The 15,235-nt window shown below is 37.2% G+C and overlaps 1 protein-coding gene across 2 annotated transcripts in view; it reads right to left on the bottom strand.

Moving 5' to 3' along the window:
- The window catches only part of LOXHD1 (lipoxygenase homology PLAT domains 1), a 183,328-nt gene that overhangs the window by 117,899 nt on the left and 50,194 nt on the right, over positions 1-15,235 (bottom strand). For both annotated transcript variants that reach the window (XM_064378976.1, XM_012440784.2), the window contains exons 9-12: positions 4,952-5,087; positions 4,221-4,381; positions 3,118-3,204; positions 2,559-2,694 (exon numbers count right to left, since the gene is read on the bottom strand). In XM_064378976.1, the coding sequence (XP_064235046.1) occupies positions 2,559-2,694; positions 3,118-3,204; positions 4,221-4,381; positions 4,952-5,087 (520 nt within the window). The remainder of the gene's footprint in view (positions 1-2,558; positions 2,695-3,117; positions 3,205-4,220; positions 4,382-4,951; positions 5,088-15,235) is intronic.

Here is a 15,235-nt window from a genome sequence, read left to right as displayed (position 1 = left end):
ACCCCGAAATGGGCCTTTAAGGGAGTAATTAAAATAAAAGGAGATCATATGGGTGGGGCCTAATCCATTATGACTGGCATCTTTATGAGAAGAGGCGATTAGGACACAAGAAGACATCTGCCTGCAAGTCAAGGAGAGAGGCCTCAGAAGAAAGCAAACCTGCCAATACCTTTATCTTGGACTTCTGGCTTCCAGACTGTGAGACAATAAATGTCTGTTATTTAAGCCACCCTGTCTGTGGGACTTTGTTTCAGCAACCCTAGCAAACTAATGCACTGTCCCAGGATTATGGCAGGGCATGGTGTCTAGAGACTAACCAAGGGACCCCTGACACCATCTTCTGTGAAAGAGGGGAAGGGCCAGAGACCAATAGAAGATGGCATTGGGCTGGGGTAGAAGGCAATATTGGGAAAAAGTGTGGCCCAAGCAAGAATCTGAATGTGCAGAGGGAGTCAGGAGAACACCCCCTTCCTGCCCCACAGTTCCTGAGGAGGGAAAATAAGGTTCTTAGAGGAAAGTCATGTTCACTCAAGGCAAAGAGGAGGTGGAAGTAAAGAAATGCTGGACGTTCCAAATTAAAATAGTAGATTTCTCTCTAGAAAACCTTATCAAAATGGCAATCTACCGGTACTTTTAAAAATTTAAACAAAAAAGATTTCACCAACAAGACTAGGGGAAGGGGAGAGTATAGACAACACAACACAATTTTGGAAGCTGGAGAGCAGCTAGAAAAGTGGTAAATGCATTAACACAGTGGTTCTCGAAGTGTGGTTCCCCAACAGCAGCGTTGATATTACCTATAACTTTGTTAGACAAGCAGATCCTTGGGTCCCACTCCAGACTTACTGAATCAGAAACTCTCCAAGTGGAGCCCAGCAATCTAGGTTTTAAACAAGCCCTTCCGGGGATAATGCCTGCTGAGGTCTGGGAGTCCCTGACTTAGCAGACCAGAGAGGATTGATCAGAGCTCTCAGTTGCAAAATTCGAGAAAGAATCCTACCAAAGGCTCAAGAATGACAGTACCAGATAATGTAGAAATAGAGACTAAGAATCTAAAATCATGAGAATTAGTTAGAAATGTTTCAAAAGCAGTTAGGGCCCAAGACTTCTCCCAAGTTCTTTATACCTGCAGGCTCAATTCTGTCATGAAAAGTGGACAGATCAGGTAAGATTAGGTGTATTTCTGCATTGGTGGACTACATATCAAGTTGGTGCAAAAGTAATTGCAATTTTTGCCATTACCTTTAATATTATATTGAGTCCCAATTTTGGGAATGGGTTATACGTTATCATATTTAGAGAGATGATTGCCTTGTTCCCAAGGCAGTTATTACTGAATGTAAGAAGGTAGGGTAGTGTTTTGGTATGGCCACGGAACCAGGAAGTAAGAGACCTTGTTCTAGATCTAACTCTGTCTCTAACTAACTGTGTAACCATGGCAAGAGTGTCCTCAGCTCCTTATCTGCATCAGACTGTTTTAAGGGGCTTTGCACACAACTATTTTACAGTCATATATTTAATTAAGAATGAAGAAGAACCATAAAATAAAAGAAACATGATGCTAATTACAAGCATTGCCTAATTAGACTAACAGATGAAATGATCTCTTTTTAGATATTTGCTGTTTGAGGTTTCTATGTTTATGAGTATTTAACTCTGATCAAACTGTTTCAACAAATATATACAGAGCTTCTACAGGGTGTGCAAATGCAGTGTTTATAAATAGCACACAATCACCTGTGAAATGACATGGAGATCTTTAGAAGGGCTACTGGAACTATGGGTGACATTGTTTTCTACATATTTTTACCTTTTTGTAATTTTGCAATACTACTTTCCTGCTTAAAATTTAAGGACGGCCACAAGGATAGCAAATGGGTTAAGTATCTTAAGTGCATTTCTGATCAATTGTTAATGTCTGTTTGGAATTCTTTATTGAGGGCTACAAAGCTCATTTCAGACTCATGGAAGAGAATGTTGTGATCACTTAGTAATGTCTGCCATGTGAAAAGGACAAGGCATGTGCTCTGTGTTTGCCCATACTCTGCTTCTATAACCTAGAGGCAAAATGACTTCTTTCCTTTGGCTATTTGAATGTGACTCCTGGATTCCACATTAAAATTTTAGTCCTTCTCGTACTATCCTTAATTAGAGATAGAATACTTACTAGGTAGGAGCCAACTGTGGCTATAGGGACCCAGAAATTGGAGAGCATTTCATGCACAATTTAAGGGGAGCAAGAGGATATTTCCTTTCAATGAGGCTCTGGAGAACTATTATTTGGGGCAGATGCTTCTCATCCCCTCAGAGACAACCTGAAGGCCTATAAATCTTCCCTCCCTCTCCACCACACCAATCACGGTAGAGCTCTGGCATCATGACTTGGAGATGGCTTTTCCAAGCCAGTCTTGAGGCAGGGACCTTCCAAATCCACTCTGGCACTCTGAGAGGCCCGAAGATGCACAGCAGACAAGACTCTCAGCTCATAGGTCAGACCCACTGGGACACCACGCAGGAGTTTCTCTGCCTCCCAGGATGGAGAGCTTGTCAGTACTTACTGCCCATGATCCTGCGCACTGTTGGGCCTTCTGCAGTCATTTCCCTCACTATCTCATTGTCATCCTCATTGGCATCCAGCCAGCGGTTGCAATTGAAGTTATACTTGTCCTTGTTCAGAGTGTTCATCAGGGTCATCTAGAATGAAGTTCTGGGGTGAGCAAGTGGGTGCACCAGGGATGTTCACCCATGCCCTGGAGTCCCCATTCTGCTATCTCACTGCAGAGAAGCCAAGGCTATTTCCTGGAAATAATCCTTGTAGAAGGCAGAGGGCTGGATTAGTATTTCTGGTTCCCTGGACACCCACACTTGCCTAGCATCCAGATGACTAGGTCAGAATGCAAGACCCCCAAACACCTGAGCATTTCTTAATCTACTTTGGAAGTTTCTCCCCATAAGGAAGTCCCTGTGGCCTATATCCAAATTCAGGTCTCACCATAACCCTTTTCAGTCCCCATTCACAATAAATACAGAGGCAAATTTGTGTGACAGGGTCACTGAAAGGAACCATCCTTGTTCCTTTCCCAACAACCTCCCAAACCCCCAGATGGTGCATCTCACCCTTTCTAAATGCCATCCAGAACCAGGACTCCTTTTATCATGCCATACTCGAATCTTATAAAACCTGCCAAGATCCGGGAGCTCAATCTATGGTGAGAAATAAAAACATTTGAGTGGGCATAACTGAAGAAATGTGTTTATCTTCATAGCTGATCCACTCTCAGGGGGGTACCTGCTTTGGGCTCTTTCTTCAGCAGTGAGGATGGGTTTGCTTCAGTAAAGTCACCCTCACACATTTTACTTTTCATAATCTTTGTAACCAGTAGCACGTGAGGGCAAGACAGTCACACAGAGTGAGGGTTCAGTCTGGGCCAGTGAAACTGAACAAAAATAACTGCCTCACAGTGGGATTCAGACTAAAGAAGATTCTCCAAGCAATAAAATTCCATAACAAAATCTATAGGGCAGTCCTGCAAATTAGCACAGGCCCACAGCCCCAGGACTCTACTGGGCACTGAAACAGACAAAAAGATCAATAAAGCAGCCATGCCCTTTCCCTTGGGGCTCACAGTCTAGCAGGAAAGACAAATACATAAAGAGCAATGAACTGAGTGGTATAACAGAGGTACCAATGGGATGCTGAGAGGAGAGCCTCAAATTACAAATTATTCCTACCTAAAGGCTGAAATAGCACTTCTATTGGGGGAAGAAAATTCTTGCTCTAGTTTTATGCACAATGGAAAGTTTTAAAGCTGAATTTTTTTTAATGTTCTAAAATTCATACTTTTCATTAAATTTGGTCCTTACTCTCTAAGTCAATCCAGATTGGGCAGTCTGACAGTAAGTGTGCTCAGGGTCTCTGTTCTGCAATGATTCCTCAACTCCTGGATACTTTAAACCATTCCACACTTGCTTCTTCACCCAGACTTGGTTCTGGACCGTTTGATTCATATGAATGTGTCAGATCAAAATTGTAGCCCATTCAATACACTGCTAATAAATCATCAAATTTGTCACTCTTTGCAAAGACCTAAAATCTCCATTGTACATTTTTGTCTTCAAACTTGGTTCAAAACCTGGCCTAGAGAACCAGAATTCCCAGGACGAATGCCCTACTTCCCTTCCTCCTTTATCCCTCCCACCCCGTCACACTCCTCTCCTACCCTAAACTTCTCGATTATGCCGGGTTTGAACCACTTGTTGTTGGGATTCAGGAGAATCTCATCTGTCCGCCCCTTCTGCCCATAAATCTGGATGAAGATGGGAGAGTTGGTACCAGCTTTCTTTAGGTCAGTCGTCCAGACCCACAGGGACCAAGGGAATTCTGCAAGACAGGTCAAATTGTACCATAAACTTCAAGAAGTGAAGAGATTTGTACATTACCACAGGGAAAAAGGAAAAATCCACAGTGATCAGGACCGAAAGGCAGGGTATACACAGGTGTGTTTCACTCTCAGAAATCCATTATGGCCAAACTTAGAAAGCTAAGGATGCCTTGCTATTAAAAATAAGGTGCCATAATGTTCTTTTTAATGGCTAAAGTATATTAGTATGTTTTAAATTGGTGGATGAGTTGACTCTACCCACTCTATGTCTGGTACTTTCAGAGTTCACTGTAGTGAATGATTCAGGTTGACACCTAGCCCATCACAGCAGCTTATTCCATTTGGTGACACTGGAGTCAGCCTCGGTGCCAGGGGTGTGATTCTATATGGCCTGTACTTTGAAGAGTGGAGCTGCTTGGTGGGGTTGGGGGAGTTTTTTCCTTCTTTTCTAGAGGAGACTTGAGAAGCAGGAGTGGACTACCCTTACAGCTTTTGCCCAGTGCTCCGACATTCTGGCCTTTGCTGGCCCTGGCTCAGAGGCCCCCAGGTTCTGGGTCTCTTTCACTTACTTTTTAGCCGCTTCTTCCTGAGAGACACCATCTCATAGAGCTGCCTTTCAATCAGCCCATCCGCTTTCTTCTCATCCAGCCAGTTGCTGCAAGGGAAGGTCTGCTGGATGCCAGTGAAAGGGCACAGAATCACCACCTGGGGAGAGTGGAGCACAGTCTCTCCTATACTGAGTCCCCAGTTGGGACTTCAGCAGTCTCCCAGTCTCACATTTAGAGACATCTGTATTAGGACTCTCAAGGAATGGGGCTTTTTCTGTTGTCTAACTCATTAAATCTTAAGAAATACATCCTCCAAGGAGTCTTCCAAAGTAGGTATCATCCATCTTCCAATTTGCTATTCAAATCTTAAATGTTTCCTCTATACACAACACTCTCTTTGGATACCATATTTATTTATGTACATCATAAAATCTCAGTTAGTCTGAACTAAATGAACTAGACTACTAGGTTAGTTCCCTATAATTTTTCTTGTAGGAAAAAGGTAAGTCCCATGACAGCCAATTAATATCTGGAATGTAATATAAAAACCAACTTCTCTCTTTTAGGCTTGATTCTCATTCAACCTTCTCTCCTATACCCTCTCTGTCTCTAACCAGTTCTGAACCCACGGATTTCAAATGCTCACATTATAAATGTTCAAAGGAATGCACCTGGCACACTACAGAATCCTCTATCAGCAAAGAAATGTTGACTGTCACATTACTGGTTTCAGAGCTTTACCTTCTTAACTTGAAGACTAACCTTTTTAACTTGAAAATGAATCTGACCCTCCTATTGGTCAAGGTTTAGACCAACCATTGTCTCACTGGGTATTTGTTTGTTGTCTACTGTTCACAGTGACAAAAATGGACTGTAACTTCCTTAACTTGAATTCTTGACCTTAGATATTCGCAGGTAATACTCACCCCATGCTCATTATTGACCATTGTGATGAACCTTAACTTATAACACCAAGGGGAAGGATGCTAAGAGATGGTAAGAGGGGAGTATGTACCCTTTTAACTCCCGAGAGGAATCCTCCTCCCTAGAGATAAATGATGGCTCAGGACCACAGGCAGCAGCGCCCTCAAACATTTAGTCCTCTGACACAAATATATTGGCAATTAATACAGTTCATTCCACCTGCATTCAATAGATGAGAAACCTGAGGTCTAGAAAGGAGAATGAAATGCCCAAGTTTAGTGACCAAAGTAGGAATGTAAGTATTCCTGACACCAATTGTCAGTTTGGGATTTCTTCTGCTCATCAGCAAGAACCTCAGAATTTCTATTTATGACTGAAGTCCACTGGGATCCATTGTTGCACTCCACCTTTTATGCTGAAGATTACACATGACCACGTATTTAGAAGTGTACCTATACAGAGGCAAAGTTGGAGGGCATCCATGACAAGCTGAGGGCACAGGAAGGTATAATTACCAACAATTTATTTACAAGTCTTTCTTTCCTCTCAACAAATCCTGCAGATGTTTCCTTGTTTACTCTCGAATGGTTCTCTCATTGTTAACTGTGTTTTGTCTTTTTAAGAAGTAACAAACTCCTAAAAGTCTGAGGTTGTATTTTCTCACCACTGTGGGTCCCCCGAACATAGTTCTAAATATATAGTCAGCACTTAAAAATCTATGTTAACAGTTCTGGTTCTGGAAGGTTAAAGGTTAGGTAAGCAAAAATATACAATATTTTTACTAGAGCTTGTAGTTTTTATCTCAGGATTTTGTTCATTTTATTGTTTTGTTAAATATAACTATCCTGAGGGTATTTAAAAACTACTTTGTCCTCCCTAATTCATTTTATGAGACCAACATCATCCTGACACCAAAACCCAGCAGAGACTCAACTAAAAAAGAAAACTTCAGGCCAATATCCATGATGAACAATCGACACAAAAATCTTCAATAAAATACTGGCAAGCTGAATGCAACAGCACATCAAAAAGCTTATTCATCACAATCAAATAGGCTTCATCCTGGAGATGCAAGGCTGGTTCAATATATGCAAGGCTGGTTCAATATATGCAAGTCCATAAACATAGTCCATCACATAAACAGAACCAAAGACAAAAACCACATGATTACAAGACAAAAACCTTTATGCTAAAAACTCTCAATAAACTAGGTATCGATGGAAAGTATCATAAAACATAAAAGCTATTTATGACAAACCTATAGCCAATATTATACTGAACGGGCAAAAGCTGGAAGAATTCCGTTTGAAATCAGGCACTAGACAAGGATGCCCTCTCTCACCATTCCTGTTCAATACAGTACTGGAAGTTCTAGCCAGAGCAATCAGGCAAGAAAAAGAAAAAAAGGGTATTCAGTTAGGAAAGGAGGAAGTCAAACTGTCTCTATTTGCAGATGACATGATTGCATATTTAGAAGATGCATTGTCTCAGCCCAAAATCTTCTCAAACTGATAAGCAACTTCAGCAAAGTCTCAGGATACAAAATCAATGTGCAGAAATCACAAGCATTCCTATATAGCAATAGTAGACAAACAGAGAACCGAATCAAGAGTGAACTGCCATTCACAATTGCTACAAAGAGAATAAAATACCTAGGATTACAACTAACAAAGGATGTAAAGGACCTCTTCAAGGAGAACTACAAACCACTGCTCAAGGAAATAAGAGAGGACACAAACAGATGGAAAAACATTCCATGCTCATAGGAAGAATCAATATCATGAAAATGGCCATACTACCCAAAGTAATTTATAGATTCAACACTATCCCCATCAAGCTACCAATGACCTTCTTCACAGAACTGGAAAAAACCACTTCGAATTTCATATGGAATCACAAGAGAGCCCGCATAGCCAAGACAATCCTAAGCAAAAAGAACAAAGCCAGAGGCATCACACTGCCAGACTTCAAACTATATGACAAGGCTACAGTAATCAAAACAGCCTGGTACTGGTACCAAAACAGAGACATAGAACCAATGGAACAGAACAGAGGCCTCAGAAGCAACACCACATATCTACAACCATCTGATCTTTGACAAATCTGACAAAAATAAGCAATAGGGAAAGGACTCCATGTTTAATAAATGGTGTTGGGAAAACTGGCTAGCCATGTGCAGAAAGCAGAAACTGGACCCCTTCCTGTCACCTTACACTAAAATTAACTCCAGATGGATTAAAGATTTAAACATAAAACCTAACACTATAAAAACACTAGAAGAAAATGTAGGCAAAACCATCCAGGACATAGGCATAGGCAAGGACTTTACAACTAAAAGACCAAAAGCAAAGGCAACAAAAGCCAAAATAGACAAATGGGGTCTAATTAAAATTCAGAGCTTCTGTACAGCAAAAGAAACCATCATTAGAGTGAACCAGCAACCAACTGTATGGGAAAAAATTTTTGCAGTTTACCGATCTGACAAAGGGCTAATATCCAGAATCTACAAAGAACAAAAACAGATACACAAGAAAAAAACAAACAAACCCATTCAAAAGTGGGCAAAGGATATGAACAGACACTTTTCAAAAGAAGACATATATGATGCCAACAAACATATGAAAAAATGCTCATCATCACTGGTCATTAGAGAAATGCAAATCAAAACCACATTGAGATACCACCTCACACCAGTTAGAATGGTGATCATTAAAAAATCTGGAGACAACAGATGCTGGAGAGGATGTGGAGAAATAGGAACACTTTTACACAGTTGTTGGGAGTGTAAATTAGTTTAACCATTATGGAAGACAGTGTGGCAATTTCTCAAGGATCTAGAAATAGAAATTTCATTTGACCCAGCAATCCCATTACTGGGTATATACCCAAAGAACTATAAATCGTTCTACTATAAAGACACATGCACATGTATGTTCATTGCAGCCCTGTTTACATTAGCAAAGACCTAGAACCAACCCAAATGCTCATCAATGATAGACTGGACAAAGAAAATGTAGCACATATACACCATGGAATACTATGCAGCATAAAAAATGATGAGTTCGTGCCCTTTGTAGGGTCTTGGATGAATCTGGAAACCATCATTCTCAGCAAACTGACACAAGAACAGAAAACCAAACACCACATGTTCTCACTCATAGGTGGGTATTGTATAATGAGAACACGTGGACTCAGGGAGAGGAGCATCACACACTGGGGACAGTTGCGAGTGGCTAGGGGAGGGACAGCAGGGGGTGGGAAGGGTGGGGAGGGATAGCATGGGGAGAAATGCTGGATATAGTATGCAGCTGTGCAACAACCCTGCATGACCTGCACACGTATCTCAGAACCTAAAGTAAAAAAAAAAAAAAGAAAAAAAAAAAACTTTCTCATTCTCTTAAAAAAAAAAAATTAGTGTAATTCATATATTTAAAATGTTTGCTTCTGGACTAGGTAGTCCAGAAACTAGGTTGTCTGAAAAGCCTCTCATCACCACAAAATAGCCATATGTTACATAGGCAACAGGAAGTATCCCTTTATATACATTGCTGAGCTGCCAGGGGGTTACAGAGAAGCCACAAGAACCAGTAAAATTCAGAGTAAGCAGAAACCCAGAGAGTTGGCAAATGTGAATGCTAAAGTGGGTGCTGTCCTGAAGCAAAAGACAATCCTAGGCACTCAGAGACCAGGAAATTAATAGCCACTTGAGGAAGCAGGAGACTAGCCATGGGCTTTACAAAATGGAGAATCTAAACTGGAAACACAGAAAAAGCAGAAATATTTGAAGGACTGCTCCTTTAGACAAAAGGTAGGTAGGGAAAAATCTGCAAAGAGAAGCCTACCTTCTTTGTCTTTGCTCCACACAGAAAATAGTAATAGTTTCACCTAAGAAATAGTTACCATACACTTGGTCACAGTCAGGATAAATAGTAATAAATGCACACATAGACATATTGAAAAGAAGCATTAGAACCAAAAGCAAGATCTTAAGAGCATCAGGATAGAAAAAACAGATAATGGCAATTAGACTAACAGAAGCCAGAAGATATTGGGGAGGAAAACTCAGTATAGAATTCTGTACCCTAAAATTATTTTTCAAGAATGAGAATGATATAAAAAACATTTTTCAAGTGAAAAAAAATCGGAGTTTACCAACAATAAACCTTTACCAAAGGAACTTCTAAAGGGTGTTCTTTGGGAAGAAGAAAATTGACACCAGAAATAAGGTCTTAGATGCAAGAAGAAGTGACAAGCAAACAAACTGGGAAGCTTGTAACTAAATCTGAACAAACAACTCTATGAAATCTAATGTGTATATTTTAAAATAATTTGAAATGAAGGTAAAATGCTAGGCAAAAATAGCATGAAGAATTATTACCATTAGAGATTTCTAAGGTCCTTGTATTTGCCAAAAAAGAGTAGAGATATCAATTAAATTTAGGGTTTCCCATATTAAGTATGTATAATAAAATCACTATAAAGGGAAAAAAGGAAATAGGGAAAAACAGTCAACCCAAAATAATTTTAAAAGAAGAAAAAAGAAACAGTAAAAGCAGAACAGATATATCATTAATTACAATAAATATAAGCAGACTAAATTTGCCAGTTCAGAGATAAATAGTATCAGATTGGATGGGAGGCTATAATAATTCTATGCTTAATAACATAGCCTTAAACTACATAAAGCAAAAATTGTTAGTTTTAAATTAGTTAGTTGCAGTACCACTAAAGTGGTAAATATTTCAATTGTGGTAGAGATTACACACACACACACACACATAAAATAGATATTTTAACACATATTTATTAACAGACCAAACAGACAAAATGCTAGTAAGAAAACAAGATTCAAATAACAAAAGTAACAAATCGAATTTAATAAATAAAATTAAATGTTTAAATTCAATTCTTGAGGCAATACACAAATTGAACATGCATTGTAAACTGCAACACATATTTTTAAAATGGCATTATATTGACTGTGTTTTCTGAATAAAATGATGTCAAATTTAAAATAATAATAAAACAATACATATTTGGAACCTAAAAGCCATACTTCAAAATAATCAATGAGTCACAAAATAATGAGTTACAAAATAATTTTTAGTGTAATAATAAATAAGAACCAAAAAAAGCACAAACTATTTTTTTAAATTGATAAATTGCCTTCCAACAATATTAAAAGCCTCTGCTTTTCAACAAACATTGTTAAGTAAATGAAAAGGCAGGGTCAGGCACGACGGCTCACGCCTGTAATCCCAGCACTTTGGGAGGCCGAGGAGGGCAGATCACGAGGTCAAGAGATCAAGACTATCCTGGCCAACATAGTGAAACCTCGTCTCTATTAAAATGCAAAAATTAGCTGGGCATGGTGGTGCACAGCTGTAGTCCCAGCTACTAGGGAGGCTGCAAGATTCTGTCTCAAAAAAGAAAAAAAAATGAAAATGAAAAGGCAAGCTACACAGTGGGAGATTACACACACACACACACACACACACACACACAGAGAGAGATGGGGATATATATAGATACATCTAATAAAAAATTGTAAGGAAAATATGTAAAGAATTCTTACAGTTTAATAAGATTTAAAAATATAAAATAAGCAAAGGCACCTAGAATAAGAATATATACAAATAATCAATAAGCACGTTAAAAAAAAGTTCAACATAATTAGTCATCAGGAGCAATGTACATTAAAATCACAATTAGATACCCCTACACACCCATAAGCATATCTAAAAATAGAAAGACTGACGATGCCAAGTGATGATGAGGATACGGAAGAACTGGAATTCTCATATATTATGGGCAGGCATACAAAACAATGTAGCAACTTTGAAAACAGTTTGGAGGAATTTTTTTTTTAATTGTACTTTAGGTTCTGGGGTACATGTGCAGCTCATGCAGGATTGTTGCATAGGTACACACATGGCACTGTGGTTTGCTGTATAGTTTGGTGGAATTTTTTTAAACTATATATTTACCATGGATCCAAAAATTCTATTATTAGGTATTTATCCAACAAAATTAAAAATACATGTCCATATAAAGACTTGTACATGAATATTCATAGTAACCCCCCAAATTGAAAATGACCCCTTCATCAACAATTAAATGGATACACAAGTTGTTATATATCCTAATAATGGAATATTACTTAGCAATAAAAAATAAGTTATTAATACATGAAACAACATTATGAATCCCCAAAACATTATGCTGAGTGAATTATCAGATACACACAAACACACACAAAGTGCATGCTAAATGATTTCATTTATATTAAATGTTAGAAAAGACTAAACAAATCTTTAATGACCAAAGTCAGATTAGTGGTTACTTAGAGTAGTGAGTATTGGCTGTGAAGGACAACAAGGAAGCATTTTGGGGTGACAGAAACATTCTATATATTGATTCTTGTCATGGTACACAGGTGTGTACATTTATCAAAACTCATAGAACTATATGCTTTAAAAGAGTGTGTATTTTATTTTGTGTTAATCATACTTCAGCAAAGCTGCTTTTTAAAATGAAACAATACAATTAAACTGAATAAAATTATTTTATAAAATATACAAAATGCAGCTAAAGCATTATTTTGAGAGAAAATTATAGTATCAGACGCTTATATGAGAAAAAAAGGAGGCTAAAAATTAATGAGCTAAATATCCAATTTAAGAATTTAGAAAAAGAACAACAAAAGAAATCCAGAGAAATCAGAGATAAAGGTAAGAACAGAAGTCAATAAAACAGAGAATAGAATTAAAACAGAGTACACAAAGCAAAACTTGGTTATTTGAAAGAGCTAAATAAACTTTTCGTGCAACAAGGGATGAATAATATATAAAAATGTGTTCATAATTGTATCAGAGGATAAAAGATGCATCAGTTGTTAAAAAATAAGAGAACATTGTGTGTGTATAAATTTATGCCAATATATTTGATAACTTATGAACATACAAATTCTTTTTTTGAGACAGTCTTGCTCCGTCACCAGGAGCCAGGCTGGAATGCAATGGCAAGACCTCAGCTCACTGCAACCTCCGCCTCCCGGGTTCAAGCAATTCTCCTGCCTCAGCCTCCCGAGTAGCTGGGACTACAGGCACGTGCCACCATGCCCAGCTAATTTTTGTATTTTTAGTAGAGATGGGGTTTCACCATGTTGGCCAGGATGGTCTCAATCTCTTGACCTTGTGATCCACCCGCCTTGGCCTCCCAAAGTGCTGAGATTACAGGCATAAGCCACCATGCCTAGCCCGTACAAATTCTTTAAAAAAGCTCATTAAAACAGATTGAATAAGAAATAAAAAGCCTGAATATTCCTATAACCAGCAAAGAAAATCAAAACAAAACAAAAACCCTGCTTTTTAAAATCTGTAATTTTACACACACACACACACACAAACACACACACACACCACACACCCCTATATAATTTTGCAGGAGACTGCAACCAAACATTTGGGGAAAATATCACTGCAATTTTATACACCCTCTTTTAGGAAAGAACATAGTTCCTATTTTCTTCTAGAATCAAAACCAATCCATGACCGTACAAGAAAGAAATAAGGGGCCAATGTTACTCATGAACATAGAAAAATTCTATATTAAATGTTAATAACTCCAAAAACATGTAAAACGATCTATTATCTCCATGTTTGACTTACAAAAAAGCAATTAGTTTGCCATTTGAAAATGCAGTCATATTAATGTACCAACTTAATGAGTAAGAGAAGGACCATACAACTATCTAAGTGCTGAAAAGCATTAGATAAAATTTAACACCAATTCATCATAAAAACTCCCTACAATAGAGAAATAGAAGGGAATTTTAAAAATTTAATCTAAGAATGTCTACCATAAACTCAAAAAAAAAAAATCAACCAAATTAAACATTAGAAGTGGCTCCCTTAAAATCAGAAACAAAATAAAGATATCCACTATTAACCCTACTACTCATCATTGTACTGTAGGTCTTAGGCTATGTGGTCAAATAAACAAAAAAGAGACAAGAACTATAAGCTTTGGGAAAAAAAAAACAAAAAACTGTTATCATTTACAGACAATTTGACTTCCTACTTCCTACAGAAAAAGAAAACAAAGAATTATTGAGACATTATCAGAATAATAGAGTTTAGCAAAATGGCCATATGTAAATTAAATGTAAATTTAAGTGTTAAAAAAACACTTCTATTTCTATATCAGCAACAAATCATTAGAAAATATAATTTTTAAAGAGATACCATTTCTAATAGTAACAAAAATTATAAGGTCTCTATAAACATACCTAACAGACATGCAATTTCTTTATCAAAAAAAATATAAAGCTATGTTGAAAAATATTAAAGAAGACAAATTTTAAGAAGTATACCATATCCATAGATAGAGAAAGCCAATATAGTAAAGATGTCAGTTCTTTCAAAGGAATCTATAGGTCCAAATGAATTCTGTTCAACACTGTTCTTCAAGGGATGTGGCTAAATAAATAAATAAAGATTTCTATGGAAAGATAAATGGTTATTAATAGTCAAGACATTCTTGAGGAAGAATAAGGTGGACAAATTTTCCCTAGCAGATACCAAGACAATATAAAGGTAAAAATGAAGATAGTTAGTGTTCTATTAGTGCAGAAATAAACTAAATAAATGAATAGAACAGACTAGAAAGCTCAGCAGCAAAGCCATGCATTTTGTGAATTTTATGTGTGATATAAATGTCTTTTCGGAACAGTGGGAAATGAATTACTACTTAGTAAATCAGTGCTTCCAAAACTAACTTATTGATAAGAATTATCTATATCATTTGCTAAATATCCAGATTGCCTGGAAGTTCTGACTCATTAGGTCTGAATTAGAGCCTAGGAATCTAACAAGAATTCCAGGTGATTCTTAATCTTAGTCAAGTTTTAAAAGCCCTTCAATAAATGTTGCTAGAATATTTGAATACCTACATGAAAAAAAATAAAATTGAATTCCTCCCTCACAAAATTCAATTTCTAGTATTTTAAAAACATAAATGGAAAAATTAAAACTTAATTTTTAGAAAATGACATAGGAGAATTTCATCATAGCTTTGAGATAAGTAGATTTCTTTCAATAATACTAAATGCATTAGTCAAAAAGGAAAAGATTGATAAACTAGGTAATTTCAAATCTCTTACTCAAAGAACATCACAAACTATGAGAAAATATTTGAACATACATTATCAACAAAGGATTAATGTTCAGATTAAATTTTAAAACTCCTAAAAATAAATCTAAAGATAGATTGGTCAATAGAAAAATCAGTAAAAGACATAAACAGACATTTTACATAAAAAGAAACATGAATGGCCAATAAAAAACTAAAAATACATTAAACTTTGGTACTAATCATAAA

The sequence above is a fragment of the Aotus nancymaae genome, unplaced genomic scaffold, assembly GCF_030222135.1.
Source record: "Aotus nancymaae isolate 86718 unplaced genomic scaffold, 86718_ANA_hifiasm-v0.15.2.pri h1tg000020l, whole genome shotgun sequence".
Taxonomy (NCBI): domain Eukaryota; kingdom Metazoa; phylum Chordata; class Mammalia; order Primates; family Aotidae; genus Aotus; species Aotus nancymaae.
Note: the sequence above shows the minus strand (reverse complement) of the source record. Positions and strands in the feature narration are given on the sequence as shown.